Below are 18,505 nucleotides of genomic sequence, written 5' to 3'. Positions count from 1 at the left end.
ACTAGTGGATGATAAATTAAATCTTTCTTGAGAACAGTATAAGTTTCAGATTTTTTTCAGATTTCATAATAAAGTTATTCGAAAAAATGTTCGGAAAATTATGAGTTTCGGGGCAATTAGACCCTCACGCCTGCGCGTGAGGGCGTAATTGCCCCGCAACTCATAATTTTCCGGATCATTTGTTCAAAAAACTTCTTTATGAAACCTGAAAAAAATCTGAAACTTATACGTGTTCTCAAGAAAGATTTGATTTATCCCCCACTAGTTTTTCCTTAATAGTTCATTATTTTGTTGAGTGCCATGGAAATTTCCCTAATTGAGAGTGGGGTAACCTCGGAGGGTACAGCTGGAAGGGTTACAAAAACATCCAAATTTCATTATTTTTTTTCTTGAGACTGAGAACTGAAAAAAATGTGCAAGAATTCGTAATGATGCAGCATACTCAGAATTTTCTCTCGTAAATTTTCCAATTTTTTTTTCATTATTTTGACTTTTTAGGAGAAACACCTTAAGCCAATTCCATTCTAGCGCTGGTTCTCGATAAATATCTAAAATTCTAAAGGAGTTAATAAAATTTTTTCAGAAATCTTTTTTGTAAAGAAAAATGAAGACTATCGAAAAAGATAGTACAAAAATTTCGCTATCTTTTTTAAATTCCGAGTTATTCAACAAAAACTCCGCTGGGAGTTAAGTCGACTTAAACCGATTGACCACTTCACTACTTAGGGGAGGTTGGGGTAAAATGGACACTTTTGACTTTTTTAAAAATGTTAATGACAGCTTGAAATGTTGATGAAATTCAATAATTTTTGTTTCGATACAGTAGTACATCACATGCCCGAGCCTTGAGGATGGCAAGCACGTGGGGGAGGGTGATATGTTTTCCATGGCGAGGTGTGTATATTAATTTTCGTCTCCAGGGACCTGAAAAGAACATTTCTTCCCCTTTGTAATGAGCCTAAACTGAGCTCAATTGATAAATTTGTTTCTGAGTTATGAGTAATTTTAAAAAAGTCCAAAGTGTCCATTTTACATCCTCCCCTATATTATATTTCGTCGCGAGTGCGGAATAGTGGTCTTTTACTCGATCGAACTCTATGAGTCGAATCGAAATCGTCACTTTTGCGATAAAAAACGCAAATATTTTTTTTTACAATTCTAGTATTTGCATAAATATCAAAATAATTATTGATAGAAATCACATATTTTTTTCTCATAAATTCAATAATTAATCTCGCCCCCGTTCACGGCAAAAGAGTAGGTCATTCCTCTGATCTCTCGAGGAGATTCTCTCGTCTTGCCTCGACTTCCACGTTCTCTTGTGACCGCTCCTTCCAATTCGCCAACTCAGAGGTAAAATTTTTCAATAAAATTTTCAAGAATGAAAATAAATCGTGCAACGTTTTATTTTTCACATTATCACAATGAGATCATACACAATTTACCACTTTCTTAAGTCATAGTTCACACTGTACATATACTTTTTTACACTTCAATGTCTGGCTCTGCAAGTGGCAACAAAAGACTGGCACTAGCAATTGGCTTAATTTTTCCCTTCTTACACAACAATATCTGTACCTTCTCAGCTACCGCGGATGTAGGCGTAGCTTTCACCACAACAGGAATTGGAATTCCACTTGGTAGCAATGGTAATTCTACAACTCTCGGTTTTATAATAGTCTCTACTCCCCTGAAGACGAGGAAAAGTGACGGTTCTGAAGGTTCTTCAGATAAATTTGTCACGATAGTACGCAAGACATAAGTTGGACCTAAACCAAGAACACTAGCTTCCATAGTAATCGGATTGATGCTGGGTTCCTTTCCAGAATTTAACTCCTGTTGAGCTTTTTTCGCTACCGTCAATCTCAACCGCAGGAATCCTTGCTGAAATGTATTATGTATTTTCTTCGCTTCTGCTCTTTCTCTGATTGTCTGCTCGACGAATAAACGAGTTTTCTTCGGTATTGCGAATGTACTTTGGCCTAGTTCGGTAATGGAATGAGATGTGCCCGGTCTCGCTGAGAAATTTGCTGTTCTCTTCAATATTTTGACAGCTAAACCCCCGGGAATTGTTACCATAGCCATTGCACGTTCTTCCTGACCCATGCGACCGTACTAGAAAAAATAATTTCCATTTCTATTTGCTATAATAATATATTGTTTTGATTGTTGAGAAGATGAAGAAAAAATTTTCAACATTTTCATTTATAAAAACATGAAAGACAATTAAATGAGGTAAAAAAATACGATTCCGAATCACACAGAGTTTTTAGGCGATTTGTTGTAGTTTTTAAAAATCTTTGAATTGAAATATAACCTCCTTAAGGGTAGAGCTACTTTAAATGAAATTTCCCAGGATGCGATGTTGCCGGAATTTCGCTAAACACGCCCGGGCAGTATAGAGTGAATTCGGCAACGCTAAAACCTACATAACACGGCGGCGAATCCCCACGGAGGTGACCAAGTCGCAGGGTCGCGATTGGTGACCAAACTAGGGTTAAGAACGTCTGACTCTTCTGACTGCTTGTCTCTCCCGTTTGACTCTTCGCCGTTTCTTAAGTAATGGAGACGAAAAACTACTTGTTAGAGGCTCTGGTTAGAGGCATATTGGTTAGTGTCGAACTTCCCCTCAATTTTTTTGTCTCGCCGCTCGAGCGTTTCCCCCACTCTGTCCCCACGCAAGCCGGAGAGTAAACACTCCAATATTTTCTTCAAATTGCTATTGTCTTCCGATTCCAGTAAAGACGAAAAATAAAATATTCTGCATTTGAATTGTCGATCAAAAAATTTAGTCCACTTCTGGCTGTTATGGGGGGAGGGGTAAATGTTGGGAGGGACCGCCTCAGACGAAAATCGATTTTAAAAATGATAAATTGATTAAATTAGGTATGCGGATTACGAATCGCGGAAAATCAAGGGTCGGAAATGCATTCCTGAGGTGTGGTGAATTGTTTAAGAATGCCATCGTGTCTAGCGCGTAAGAATGTCGTGTTACCGTGTTGTGTTGCCGAGTACAGTACACGTGCCGTATTGTTTACATTTTAGGCACTGTTGCGATTATTCGGGGGATTAACACGGGCACCCGACGAGAGTGTGGTCAGTCGTGTTTATTCTACAGTGCGATAAACATGGATTTAGAAGCGATATTTGAGCAGTGTTCCGATCGGGAGAGAGCTCTTCAATTCTTGCGTACAAAAAATGTGATTTTAAGTGAAGTGGTGTGTCACAAGTGTGGTAAACCTATGACCCTCAATGATCAAGGTGATCAGTTTAGTTGTCGGAGGAAATATCACACTGTTGATGGCCACAGGAGGAAAGTGTCTCGACGGTGCGATACCAGGCTGAGTGCATACCATGGTTCATGGTTCATGTACTCCATATACCCATCCCAAAGGCTATGAAATTCATAGCCTTATACCTCACGACAAGTCTCCCACGACAAGAATTCTTGGAGTGGGCCCTCGGCTTGTCACATCCTACTGTGGTTGACTGGTCCAACTTCATCCGTGAAGCACTTGTGGACTGGTGTGAAGACCATTCCACAAGGTTAGGCGGACCGGGTGTTGTTGTGGAAATCGACGAGACCAAGGTCGGCCACAGGAAATATAACAGAGGTCGGATTATCGATGGAAGATGGGTATTTGGTGCAATGGAAAGGGAATCCAAAGCCCTTTCTATCACCGTGGTGCCTGATCGGGGAGCTAGAACCCTGACGGGGATCATCAGGAGATGGATTCGACCAAAAACGACGATCATCTCTAATCAGTAGAGGGCATACGCGCGCCTGGGACACGAAGGATACAGCCACCTCACGGTAAATCACTCTGTCGCCTTCGTGGATGAGGTCACAGGAGCTCACACGAAGGGGATTGAAAGGACGTGGAGAGACCTGAAGGGCGACCTCCCGAGATACGGCACCTGCGAGGAACACTACCACGGATATCTGGCAGAATTCATGTTTAGGCGCTCCGTAAAGTTAGCCGACAGGTTCGAAACATTCTTTAATACTGTAGCTACGCATTATAAACCATCTGTCATCTCACCTGAGGGGGGGACACGTATGAAAAAATCGTATAGGAACTTTCTATACGGATTGTGTATAAGAATTCTATAGGATTACCGTATATGATATTCGGATATTTCTATACGAATATTTTCTATACGAATTATTTCTATACATAAATATTTACATAAACTTTTGTTTTTATACAAAAGATGTCTAAACGCTCCAGAGAAAAACGTAGAGAAATGTCGCAACTCCTAACGAAATGTTTCTATACAGGAAGAAGTGGGTCGTATAGGATCAAACCTGTAGAAATCGTATAGAAATTATATAAAAAATATCCGTATAGAAATATCCGAATATCATATACGAAAATCCTATAGAAATTCTATACGCAATCCGTATAGAAAATTTCTATACGATTTTTTCATACGTGGGATGGGCTGAATTGCCCCTCCCCTACCTCGAGCATAGTCGTGAGTCATTATTATTATTATTAAATTTAATATATGCTGTAAGGTGGCACAGTGGCGGACTGCACGGCTGTGTTCGGGGTGGGTGGTAGGTGGGTTGCTTGGCCTAGACTACCCCTCATCCATCTTTGTGTTGTCCGATTGTCTTTTATATATTAAAATGTGTTGTCGAGGGACCAGAGGACCGCCACCTCCACGTGGTTGGTCCCGGGTAATGCAAAGAGCGGTGAGATCGCGTGGCTCAATTTCAACCCTTTAGAATCGTTTCCGACACTTGAAAATATGTGTGGGGCCTAGTTTTAGGGTCCTAAAAACATGGTCTAAATTTGAAAAAGATCGGAGGTGAGGAGGTCTTTCTTAACATTTACCCGCGAGGGTCAGATTAAGGGTCATGAGGGTCAAAATAAGGTTCACGAGGGTCAGATTAAGGGTAATGAGTGGGTCATATAGGGGTTGGCGAGCGGAGCGAGCAGAGGGCGTAGCCCTCTAAGTACTAGTATAAAATTCAATAGACTAACAATACCTTCATCGCTGATACGGGTTCCATCATATTAATCGTGTCCACGTGATGCTGTCCATCATAAATGAGAACACCAGAGCGTGGTACACTGATGGCTAATAAAGAAAGTCCCGTCTGTGGAACTGGAAGACTCGTAAGATCTAGCACCAGTCCAGGTAGCTGAATCCTCCATAATTTAACTCCATTGCCCGAGAATCCGCACAATGTACCGTCCATCAAAGCCACTGCAGCACCATCACAAGTGAGAGTGGAAATGGCAACGGCAGGGGCTGGTAATTTCTCCCACAGATTTATTGTATCCCATCCTTTCCGCACCGCTCCTATTCTTCCGTCTCTGGAAATCACAAATATTCGACCGTCGCCGGACCAGAGACCGGTACTGGTCACCGCCACTGGTGCCCAACCGATGTGATGCTTGTCCACCAGTGAAAATGACCTGGGATGCAATATTAGTATTTCTCCAGACTCAGTACCCACTATTATGCAACTACTGGCTGGCTCATTCCACGAGTCTTTGCGAATTAAACCGATGGTTGAGACAGCATTCATGCGGATGAGAGGGAGGCGACGGTATTGCTCGGCAAATTCAACTCGGAGATTCTCATCCATTGACAAGAATTTTATGGTTCGAGGGGAGATGAATGCTGCTCCTAGTTCTTTGAAGAGGAGCTCTAGGTCGTCACGAAGGGAGAGAACATTTAAATCCAAGTCCAAACCCGCTCTATGCCATATCTATTGGAGAGAAATAGTTTATTAGTTTAGTTTTTAACCCTCGATCACTCGCTCAAAGAGCGCGGCGCCGCCCGTTTTCTTTTTTTTATATTTTACCGGATTTCTCAACGCTTAAACATTCTGAAAAAATTAGAGTTCCTAGTTCAATCCTTTTATTAACCCTAATCTGGTCACCAAACGCGACTCTGCGACTTGGTCACCTCCGAGGGGATTCGCCGCCGTGTTATTTAGGCTTTAGCGTTGCCGAATTCACTCTACACTCCTCGGGCGCGTTTAGCGAGTTTCCGGCAACGTCGCGTCATGGGCAATTTCATTTAAGGGGTAACGGAAGCCGCCGCAAAAGTTTGTTTTTTCAACCCATTTTTCTCCGATTGTGTCCAATATAAATGGCTGAAATTTTCACCAAGTATTGAGGGGAGACTAACTGTCGTCCTCCATCTATTAATTTTCAGATTTTTCGCAAAAAAAAAATGCAGAAAACTTAACGACACAGCTGATGCTAAAAAATAATAGATGGACGATAACGCTTAGATTTCGCTCAATACTTGGTAAAGATTTCAGCCATTTATATTAGACACAATCGGAGAAAAATGGGGTAAAAAAACAAACTTTTGCGACGGCTTCCGTTACCCCTTAACATGGGAAAAGATAATTCATCTGTCCGAAATAATTTGTTTTTTTTTAGGAATTTTGGGAAATATGTTGTTCTGAAATCTACTATAATTTCTTAGACCCTTCAATTGACAAAGTCAAATTTTTTGGAATTTTCCGGTTAGCCAGTCAATTCAGTAGCGAAGTGATAAAACGGCTTAAGTCGACTCATCTCCCAGTTGAGTTTTTGAGGAATATTTCCGAATCTAAGGGAGATAGCGAAATTTTCGTTGTAATATTTGTTGTAGCACTCAATCGTGTCTACAAAAAAAGTTATAACAAAAATTTTGCCATCTCCCTTAGATTCCGAGATATTCATTGAAAATTGGTCAATAGTCAAAATTGACTTGTACCGTTTTACCACTTCGCTACTGAATTGTAATGAATGAAAAACGACGCGCGGCGGGGTTTCCCTCATAGGGTGACCAACCTAGGTTAAGCGTTGGCGGTGTCCGTTTTTTTTCTCGGGAAATTTGTTTATCTAAAAAAGAAAAAAAAACATCGAACAGACAAAAGCGGTGCCGCACCGCCCAGTGCGAGCGAGTCCCTGTCAACCCCTCGAACGACAGTGTTGCTACATTCAATGCCACACGTGGAATGCGCGTATAGTGGTAAGTGCCAAGGTGGCAACAGTGCGCTCGGTTTAACCCAGCGGCGCTGCGCTAACCGTGCGACGGATGAAGGCTGGCGGCTGAGGGCGAGTGATAGAGGGTTAAAGCTTGCCTCCATTATCTGCTGAACGTTATTCAGATTGCTGTTTTTGATCGATTTGTATCGCGGAAATTCAACTCGATGCCCCATCATTCACGGACCCCCGAAAATTATGAATTTGGTTTGATAAAAAAGTTAAAAAAATTCAGAGCATTTTGAAAGAGCGTTTTCAATTAATATTGAGGAATTAGTTCAATAGAGGCAATATGAATAATGTATAATTACATTATTCATATTAATAATGTATAACTTCCTGAAAATATATAAAACATTCAGAAAAATTCTTGAATATTCTCGAAAATTCCAGTAAAAGCTGGGTTATTCTAGGAAATTTCAGATAATTCTCGAGCTTTCTACAAAATTTCAGGTAATTCACCATGCCAGTACATGAATTGTTCTAAGAGTTTTTTCTTCGTGTAGTTTTCATAAGCGTATCATTGTGATGTTGGAATAATTTCTTACATTATTTTAAATCAATGAATCTCAATATCCCGCTCTCTAAAATATTCACAAAAAAGTACTGAATAATATTTTGAAAATTATAAGTATTTGCTCAATCATTTGAATCTCCACATAAGGAATATTGTGTTCCAAAATTCTGTCCTTTCAGGAGAAAGTATTTAATTTATTAGGAAACATCCATAAAGATATGCCTTTACAGGTCAATTTTACCCTCAACTTGAAACCTGAGATATAATCTTTGTTTTACTTACCTCTCTTTCTTTGGGATGAGCATCTAGGTACGGCAGGCAATATTTAAAGTGGGGTCTCATATTTTTATAAATATATACACTGGATCCAGCCCCCACAGCAACCGCCGTTGACCTCGGCTCTGCGTTTTCGGAATAAAACCCAACGACTCCGCATGGAGGCTCTATCATGTTATGCTCGGTGACTTGATCAGCCCCCTTATATACTCTAATCTGAAGAAAATAAGTTTATCAATTAATGAAGAATGAAAAATTAATAATTCAATAGCAAAATGGTAAAACGGTTCAAGTCAATTTTGACAATTGGCCAGTCTTCAATGAATACCTCGGAATCTAAGGGAGACAGCAAAATTTTTGTTATAACCTTTTTTATAGAGCCAACTGAGAGCTACAACAAATGTAGTTACGAAAATTTTCCTATCTCCCTTAGATTCGGAAATATTCTCCGAAAACTCCGAAATATTCTCCGAAAAACTGGGAGATGAGTCGACTTAAGGGGAGACTACTATGAGTTTTAAAAATCGTGGGTTATTGGAGTGAGATTTTTCATACGTTGAAGATCAATTATATAGATCTGAAAACGAATAATTAGTGCAAAAAAAATTTTTTTTTATTGTTCGTTTGCCCGAAAACGCTTAAAATGCTAAAAACAGTCCAGGGCCTACAATTTTTGAGCTACAAAATTTTCTGAATAATGTGTGGAACAACAATTACGAGCCAGTTTTTTAGAATTCGACTCCTACACTGATTTCGTTTTTTTTTTTCCATATAAAAAAATTCAGTATTTGTGTAAAAAAATACAAAAAAAGCAAATTTAGTCATGTAAGAGGCGAATTTAAAAAAAATAGCTTGTAATTGTTATTCCACATTTTTCCGGAAATTAAAAAAAAATCCTTCGTAGTTCAAAAATTGGAGGCCCTGGACTGTTTTTGGCATTTTAAGCGTTTTCGGGCAAACGAACAAAAAAAAATTTTTTTCTTGTCACGGGACCTGAAAATTAATGTACACACCTCACCATGAAAAATATATCGCCCTCCCCCACGTGCTTGCCATCCTCCCCTTCGGCTCGGAAGGCAATCTTGCACGTGGGGGGCGGTGATCTGTTTTCCAAGGCTCGGGCATGTAATGTACTATTTTTGCACTAATTATTCGTTTTCAGATCTATATAATCGATATTCAACGTATAAAAAGTCTCACTCCAATAACCCACGACTTTTAAAACTCATAGTAGTCTCCCCTTAAACCGTTTTACCACTTCGCTACTGAATTGAAATGAAAAAACGAAATGGTTAATGTACTTTTGCAGAATCCGTTGCTTCTGATCCTAGATCAGTTACTATTAGCCTAGCTTCGTTATCACCAGACACGTCCAGCATGTCGAGGCCACCAGGAAGAACATGCATGTTTGCACTCGGCTCCCAGACCGCGTCCAGCCACCGGTTGGTGCTCAGCCGAGAGCCTACAGGCCGTTCCATCCTGATTGAAGGACAATCAACATTTTATTTCATTCGATTTCCAAGGACCACACATAACGATAACAAGTATACAGGCGTTACCTGAATTTCAGTTTTGTTTCGATGATTTTCAAGGACTCATGACGATCAACGAATTTGTCTATTACAGTAATAACTAGGATTAGGATAAAAATCTCATCAAGTTTTCTCTCCGATGCGTCCCATCAGTTTCATAATTCACCGAATGACATTGATAATAATCCCGTGTCCACTCCATATCGAATGTACACATGCACATGTTGTGATTGTTGTATCCATGGTGACCCGGTTACAACGCGCTCTGCAGTGCAAATTACATTTTTTCAAAGACATTGTGATTATTCTTTTGAATGTATGAACTGGGTTCTGCGTTGACTTGAAACGTTTGCAATTTTCCCATTTGCTTAATTTTACAGGGGGAAAAATTTCAGAGGAAATCCGAATATTTTGGAAATACAATCACGCACAAAAAAATTTTGTAGAAAAATCTAATGAATTCACTAGAAAATTCTATTGAATTCTACTGAACTTTCATGGAAAATTTTATCAGTTTCATGTCGAATTTATTGAAAAATTCTACTGCCTTTTTGCGCGTTTTTCTTCTCAATAGAAAATATTCGACAGAAAAAGTCAATAGAATTTGATTTTTCAATATAACTTATTCTCTTCAGATATTTTCTATAGAATTTCCTCGGCTCAGATTTTCTATTTTTTTTTTCATTCTATTTTTCTTTCCTTCTCATGAAAAAAATGAAAATAAAACTTTGAAAATTTGAGCCGAAGAAATTCTATAGAAAATATCTCAATTGAATAAGTTGCATAAAAAAATCGAATTCTTCTGACTTTTTATTTTAATAAAATAATAAAAATAGTTTAATAGTAAAATAAAATGGGGCTCAAATGAAAGCACTGATGTTCGACTACAAAAGTACAAAAGAATTTCGATGGAAAAAAATAGGCAAGGTACTTGGATATCCTTAAATGTTACTCTCTCATATTTTCTTCATAGAAACTATGGAGCTGAAGATACTTCTATTGAAAACTTAGCTAAGAGCTAAGTCGACTTATATCGTGTTACCGTTTCGCTACTGAAATATTGCTGATGGTCCGTCAAACGCATTAAAAAAGAGTGGAGAATGAACATTACACTATCCAGAGACTAAACTGCACGTATGAAAAAATCGTATAGAAATTTTCTATAGGAATATTTCTATCCATAAATTTTAACATAAATTTTTGTTTTCATACAAAAGACGTTAAACGCTCCAGAGAAAAACGTAGAAAAATGTCGCAACTTGATACGAAATGTTTCTATACATGTGGCAGTGAGTTGTATAGGATCAAATCTATAGAAATCGTATTAAAATAATTTGTATAAAAAATATCCGTATAGCAAATTTCTATACGATCATGTATGAAAAAATGCTATAGGATTTCCTATAGGATATCGAACCTATAGAATTCGAATGAATGAGGATTCCTATAGGATTTTTCTGATAGGATTTCCTATAGGATTCCCTATAGAATTTCCTATCAGAATTATGACCCTAATCCTGACCCTTGTGACCGATTGGTTTCGAGTCTCAATTTTGTGTGTTACTTTCTATAGAAAACCCTATAGTGAATTCTATAGGAAATCCTATAGAAAATTCTATAAGAAATCCTATAGGAAATCCCACCAGAAAAATCCTATAGGAAATGTTCGAATTCTCCACAGGATTTTTTCATACGTGTGGATGCTGGCCACTGGGTTGAACAAAAAAACAGAAAAATTGCGGCCTTTGGAAAGCAAAAGCGCAAGGATGTTCCACCAAATTTTCTCATAAGTCCTTAATTTTTCCAACTGCAGATTATTTTATAGCAGCATAACTCTACTATTCGATGAAAAATATACGTACTATAATTTTTTACTGCCCAATGCGTTCCGAAAGCGCCCCTCTAAATATTTATTTACAACTATAAGCCCAGTGTATCTCTCCCACAATTTCAGGGACATTTCGTCTCTCGAAATCCTCAACTTTACTCATTTATTGATACCTTTCCACCGCCCTAATCCCCGGCAGTATATTCTAGCCTACAGTTCAGAGTCTAAACTGTAGACCGAATATCCCAGCAAATCCCTTGTCTCAGGGTTTTCGAGACAGAAGACACGGGTCCTTCATTCTTTCGGTCTTAACATCCTACCTGGATCTTTGACCTGGCGAATTGATGACTCATCGCACTTACGTACCTAGGGCTCGAGTATTTGCCAAAGGTCCATCTGCCTTCAAAGGTCTCTTACCCTCTCTCCCTCCCCCCTGTCTTTACTCCCTCCCAATGTTCATTTATCGCAATTAGAATTTACCGAGGGTCGCACGTGCTGGACGTAGTTGAGTACCTGAGCATTCTCGAATTTTTCCGAAGCACCGAATTTTCTAATTCGTCAGTCTGCATATCGAACCGAAGAAGAAGAACTCGTCAGTCAAATTACTGCTCTAGAAGGAGTAACATCGAATTCAGTGCATTTCCTGCTGTACGATACCCACCACTGTTATCGATGCATCTGAACGAGTGTATTGATTCGCCAATCAGCGTCATGGAAAATGTTTTCGAATCCAACGCTTCAATGGTTTTCGATAAACTAGAGAAGCAGTCACCGATATCCTGGACTAAATCAGATGTCAATCAAGAGGATTATCGAAATTCATGGTGCCAATATCGCAATGCCGCACAGGAAAACAAGGAGAATATTGAGCCCACTGTTAATGACGAGCAATTTTGTCAGGAAGAGAAAGATGAAGGGGGGCAGGCTTCGGTGGATGCACCTATGGAGATTGTTATGTAAGTAATTCTACGACAAATCTCTTGTTTTCTTTTTGTATTTAATTATGCGTTTTTGATTTATCCTATGATTCTTTTATTTTTATAGGTCCCTCAACGCTTGTTCTATTGCGGTTGCTGACGCTAGTTCACAGCAGAACGATTCTGTTCTTGATCCTCCGCCAGTGAAGGTAAATTGATTCTTCAGATTCTTGAGTGCTTTGAAGTTCTGAGATATTTTGTTGATTTGGGACATCACGTGAATCGCACTAAACGGGTTTTTCTAATCTTTGACGGAATGTTGATTTTTTTTTCATCGAGGACTATCAAGTTCATAACAAATCTTGGTTACCGTTTCAATACATGAGACTGAATAACTGTCGAGAAACTAAATCAAAACATACAGACATACACGTGCTATAGCTTCATGAGTTCAAGTTGGGGTTATTCACCCTCTTAGAAGATGGAAAAAGGATTGAGGAATACACGTATGAAAAAATTTAATAGAAATGCATCAAGTGGAGACACTCCACTCAATTGAATGAATTACGTTGATATTGGATTAGTTCCTGGGGGACAAATTAATTGAAGAAGATAGGGTGTACTATTTCCAGTTCCCGAACATGCTGTTCAAATGGCGATTATCCGGGTGTAAACGAAAAATATGTCGTGATAATATATTGTGGTACTAGTGCTTACACGGAGAGAAATTTTCTAGAAAAATTGTAGTACAAGTACTGGAAAAAATTACAATTCACCGGCTGTGAAAAATTCTAGTGCTGTTAAGGTAAAATTTCTTGGTATTTCTGGTAAAATTTCTGGGGATTTCTGTAAAATTTTCACAGAAATACGGGGAAAAATTCACGTTTTCTCCAATAAAATTTCTAGTGCCGGTACTAGAATTTTTTCCTGACCGTCACTTTGCGCCTCTTTACCCGTGCTAGCACTAGAATTTTTCTAAAAATTCCCGGGAAACATCGAATTTATTCTTTCCATATGTAAGCTATATCCCCAGAAAATAGTTTTTTCTTACGATTGTCCTCATCTTTTTCATAGATAATATTTATAATATTTCCCAGCTATTAAAAATTTTATGGCACACCGTGCAATAAGTCAAGTGCATCGCTTCAAGTGCGTCAAACTCGACTTCTGCACGATGTGGCATAAAATAGTATAGGCCACTCGGGCATAAACTTCGTTTTCAACGAATGTGAATACAGACCTCGCCTTTGGCTCGGCCTGTAAACTTCACATTCGTCGAAAACGAAATTTGTGCCCTTGTACTCTAATGTACTATTTTTTCTAAATTATTATCGCCTAAACTGTGTAGCTGCACTACCAAGTTTAGGAGATAATACATCGGAGGTCCCCCCGAACTCGATTTTTCTATTTTATGAGAAAACGGTCCTTAAGACATTCTTTAAAAAAAATGTGGTAGATTGATAAATTCCGAATGCGGTAAATTTTTTGTAAAATTTTATAGTACACAGTGTCTGATCACAGATAATTGACCCCAAGGAACGATTGACTCTCATAATTAATTGATTATTGGTTTCATTATTTTCCATGAAATCCCAATACCACTTTCTGCGCTCATAGAGTTTTTCCTTCACAATGACCGCCTACGAATTGTGATAGGAATGACTTATGTTTGGAATCATTTATTTTTATTTTCTCTTTCGATAATCTCGTATTTTCACCGATTACAGAGAGCAAGAATAGTCAAACCACCTGAAGCATACCAATCTGATAAAAAATCCACACCGAAAGCCCAGCCATTCAGTTTCTTAGCTCGTGAAAGAGAGAATCGTGAAAGGAGAGACGCTCGTCGAAGCTATTATGAGGTATCTATACGTTTCATTTTAATTCACATATCGGTACGTGCGAGAAAATTCATAGAAAAATCTCGCGCATCCGCCAGAAAATTCTATAACTTTTTCGCCGACTCAATTATCAAATGCCGCACCTTTTCTCTGTTTTTTTTCTAACAGAAATGATGGGCAGGAAAAATATTCTATATCAAAATCAATAGACTCTGATATTTCTACATAATTTATCCTGTTGGAATTGTTTCTATGGAAATTCCTCGGCTTCAATTTTCCACTTTTTTTTTGCTTTGATATTTTCGATAAGATGAAAAAGAATGCAGTGAAATAAACTCGGAAAATTTATACTGAGGAGTTTTTATCCATAATATCTCAAAAGAATAAGTTATCGAGAAAGATCAATATCTATTGTTTTTTTTTCAATGAAATATTCTCTATTGAACATGCCCCTATAATAAAAACACGCAGAACAGCTGTGGATTTGTTTCATACACTAAGAGAAAAAATTTGCTCTGCTAGAATGCTAGAATATGTGTTTTCGGCAAGAAGACAACACACGGAGAGAAATTCTCAAGAAAAATTCTAGTACGAGTACTGGAAAAAAACACAATCCACGGGCTGTGAAAAAGTCAAGTGCTGTTAAGGTAAAATTTCTTGGTATTTCTGGTAAAATTTCTGGGGATTTCTACGAAATTTTCACAGAAATACGAGGAAAAATTCACGTTTTCCCCAATACAATTTCTAGTGCCGGCACTGGATTTTTTTCTGGCCGTCACTTTACGCCTCTTTTCCCGTGCTAGCACTAGAATTCAGTAGCGAAGTGGTAAAACGGTTTAAGTCGACTGATCTCCCAGTTGAGTTTTTGAAGAATATTTCCGAATCTAAGGAAAATAGCGAAATTTTCGTCAGTGTATTTGTTGCAGCTCTCAATCGGCTCTACAAAAAAGGTTATAACAAAAAATTGTCTATCTCTTTTAGATTCCAAGATATTCATTGAAAACTGGCCAATAGTCAAAATTGACTTATACCGTTTTACCACTTCGCTAGTGAATTCTTCTAAAAAATTTCTCTCCGTGCAGTTTTCGGCAAGAAAATTGTAGTTGCCTCTTGAAATTATCATGTTTTGGTGGACACTATCTTTTATGATACAAGTGAAAAGGACTATTTTCGTCACAAGACCGAAAAATAGTATATTTCGATGTCAGTGGGACATCAAAAGATCTCTTTAGGAGAACATATCATTTTCGGCAGAACTAATTTTTCCACTCAGTCTACAATCGGCCAAAAACTAATACAATATTCTACACTGCGAGAAAAACGACGAAGTTTTCAAACAAGTTTTACTTGTGCTAAGAAAATAGTTTTTAGAAAATTATCACAAAAGGATTTTTTTGTGCCAAACATGCAGAGAGTGCGCCGGAATGAAAAATTTTTGTCGCAAAAATAGATTTAGTAGTTCAAGAAAAATGGCATCCTTTGTACATGCAAGAAATGTCATTTCTAGTACTGCTCCTTCGTTATTCGATACTCGCATACGTATTTTGCTCCCGAAAAATATTTGTTTTATGTGAAACAAGGAATAGTAGTTTTTCGTTTCGGCTATCTGATAATCACAGATAAGAAATGAACCCTTAAATGAAACAATAATAATGATATGATAGCAATCTTGTAACTTAGGGACAAAATATTTGTTGATAAATTTTCCTCTATAAGAGATATTTTCATCCTGAAAAGGCACCGTCTGGTGTGAATTATCCGCCTCTTCAGCCAAATATTTCGTTGCTGTCGAAAGCAGAACAATTATTCATGTTTGAGACTTTCAAATTCGAACCAAACAAATTCTTTTTTGGCAATTTTCAACTAGCGATTTTGTTGGCCCAAACAAGACTTCTTTGAGAACATGTTAGTTTTTCTCTCGGTGTAGTGCAAGACCGAGGATTTTCTATAAAAATTTTCGTACCTGCGAGCAACATATTCAAAGAAAAATTCACACAGCTTATTTTTTCACTTCATTGTCTTTATGTCTTTTCTTCCAGTTATTGACAAAGAAAACAAGCCCACAACCCTTTAAAGCCAGGCCGATGCCAAACTTCAAGCCTGTCCCCCAAACGCCTCCTAAATTTGTATCGAAGAGTGCATCACCTCAAGCGCAAACTCCAAAAGCTACTACAAGTGCAAAAACGCCTGTTCTGCAGCCAATTCTCACACCAAGAATCAGTAGACCCACAGGAAGCCTCGTACCACCACCAAGACCTACCCCAAATGCAAAATCCAATGTCTTACAGCCCATTAGGACATCGAGGCCGAGCGAACCTGCGGGGAGTCTTTCACAAACTCCCCGGGAATCTCGTATTTCCAGAATTCAGACCACAAACAAAACTCCAGGTGCATTACCATGTCAAGGATTGAATAAAACTACAGGGAATTGTGCGCAGACCAAAACTCCGCTCAAGCGAGCATTCAATGCAAGTAACACCCCTAATGTGCACACAAGTACTACTGTTGTTCAGGTAATTTTGTTTGCGAATTCGTGACTTTCCGCACTTGGTATACAATATACTATTTTGTTTTCAGTGTACATTTCAATATGCAAAAAATTGAACCGCCGTAAGGCGGCTTTCGAAAAACTAGTGAAATCAATTTGGAATTAAGGCCCGGGTGTACTATCTTTCGAACGTTATCTCGATGTTTTTTTTTCATTTTTCGTCATCTGAAATTGCCAATTAAGTCCTGCATCATGCAGAAGTTTTGAAAAATTATGAATGAATAATTTTAAAAAAGTAGAAGAAATTCTTAATTTTTTCAAAGAGCATGTTTAATTTATATTCAGAATAAGTTGAATAACAAGAAATTGAAAAATATATCTGATTTACGGTGACGAATGGCGGCCGTCACCCAATATCGTGCAGGGGGAAGACTAATTTCGTAAATCTTTTCCCACACTGCACACAGACATTTATTACGGAAAAGACTCTTTGAAAAAAGTTGTAATATTTTGGAGAATTTTTTAATCACACTTTTATTAGATCAAAATGGCAGATGACTACATACCACTGTTTTGAAACTTGAGATACCTAGCTGTGACTTCCTATGAGGAGTTAGTGTTCTGTTATCCACCATGGAAAATGACAGCTAATAGATAATTTGCCACAGCGAATCAGATATTTGTAATTTCCACTTTCTTCAACTCATTCTGAATCTCAATTAAAAACGCTCTTTGAAAAAATTCAGAATTTTTTCTATTTTTTTTATCATTCTATCATAATTTTTGGGAATTTCTACATGATGTACCACTCAATTGACAATTTTGGATTACGAAAGATAAAAAAATCCAGATAACATTCGAAAGATAGTACACCCAGGCCTTAAAAGAGAATTCTAATCGATTGTTTCAATAATTTACAGAGTCCAAAGTCCACGGAAGAAAGTCCACGAAGACGTACAATTACGATTCCCAAATCTCCTCAACTATCTACTGCCATTCGAGCCCGTGAACGTCGCCAATTCGAAGAGATGATGCAGGAAAAACTACGTCAACGGGAAGTTGTTCGACGAATGGTAAAGTATCCAATAGATATGACTTTCATTTATCCATATCTCCAGAAAAATATTAATGAATTGTTTATGTACAGGAAATTGCAACTATTCGATGTTACGAACAGCAAGAAGTAGCGCAACTACGGAAATCTATGATACATAAGCCGGTGCCAGTGCCCAACTCCAAGAATGTCTCAGTAATCAAGCGACCATCTACTCATTCAATGCTCCCTGTCTTTGTCAAACGTCCTCGATGGGTCTAATTCTGATATGATATATATAGTTACTATTATATAAAGTAAAACATATATATAATCATATGCAGAATGATGAGGACCTACACTGATAGAAAAGATTAGTTATTGTTAACGAATGGATTTGGTTGGAAGCTAGGATATATGTGGTCTCACCACATGTTCATTCGTTAATAGTTAACAAATGCATATTTGAAGAGCCTTGTTTGACTCGAGCTTCATCTTTCAAGTGAACCATTCGTTAATTATTAACCAATATTTATTTGGTCATATTCAACTCTACCATTCGTTAATAGTTACCGAATCTCATTTGGAATAAATGAATCATTCTATCAGTGTAGTTTTCTGGAACAACACCATTAGTTTTCATCTGTCGGAGATGAAAATTTAGTGAGAATGTGTTGTAGATATCTCGTGCTAATAAGAAATTTATCATTCTTCTTTTTGAACTCATTTTAATTATCAATTTCTCGAAATTTTATGAGCGAACAGAATTCAGTCTCTATATACTGCGATGCTATAAGAAAACGAGTAAATATTTGTTGAGAAAAGACAAAGAGTAGAGCATAACTGTACACAAGATTGATTTGCATGTTTCAATGAGGCGAATAGAAAGCCCTAAAGATTTTATGTTTTATTTGTATGTTCCACTCAATTGTGATTGAAGTTTTGAGAGGAAAATTGTGTAGAGCAGTAAGTTAAAGTGATTAGTTTTTATATCTCTTGATTGAAAAAAAAGTTTTTATATCTCAAATGAATGTAATATTCATGTGCGTTGTATATAAAGTTTACGAAT

General features: G+C 37.8%; 1 protein-coding gene and 1 pseudogene across 1 annotated transcript; one reads left to right on the top strand and one right to left on the bottom strand.

Moving 5' to 3' along the window:
- Nucleotides 1-1,485: 1,485 nt before the first annotated feature.
- Nucleotides 1,486-9,275, bottom strand: LOC107046135 (Bardet-Biedl syndrome 1 protein homolog). Its single transcript, XM_015268661.2, has 4 exons — nucleotides 9,099-9,275; nucleotides 7,804-8,013; nucleotides 5,000-5,728; nucleotides 1,486-2,115 (listed from the first exon to the last, which is right to left on the bottom strand). Exons 1-4 carry the CDS (start codon nucleotides 9,273-9,275, stop codon nucleotides 1,486-1,488), a joined length of 1,746 nt encoding a protein of 581 aa, XP_015124147.1.
- On the top strand, nucleotides 3,941-17,746 carry LOC107046153 (annotated as a pseudogene).
- Nucleotides 17,747-18,505: the final 759 nt, after the last annotated feature.

Source organism: Diachasma alloeum, unplaced genomic scaffold, assembly GCF_001412515.2.
Source record: "Diachasma alloeum isolate Michigan unplaced genomic scaffold, Dall2.0 Dall_scaffold_00181, whole genome shotgun sequence".
Classification (NCBI taxonomy): Eukaryota; Metazoa; Arthropoda; class Insecta; order Hymenoptera; family Braconidae; genus Diachasma; species Diachasma alloeum.
This window is presented reverse-complemented; position numbering and strand designations above follow the sequence as displayed.

Excerpts from the sequence above, each read along its gene's own strand:
- LOC107046135 (XM_015268661.2), bottom strand. The coding sequence starts at position 9,275 with ATGGAACGGCCTGTAGGCTCTCGGCTGAGCACCAACCGGTGGCTGGAC. Across the intron at positions 8,014-9,098 it reads AAGCAACGGATTCTGCAAAA|ATTAGAGTATATAAGGGGGC; the intron begins GTACATTAACCA and ends TATTTTCTTCAG. Across the intron at positions 2,116-4,999 it reads AACCCGTATCAGCGATGAAG|TACGGTCGCATGGGTCAGGA; the intron begins GTATTGTTAGTC and ends TATTTTTTCTAG.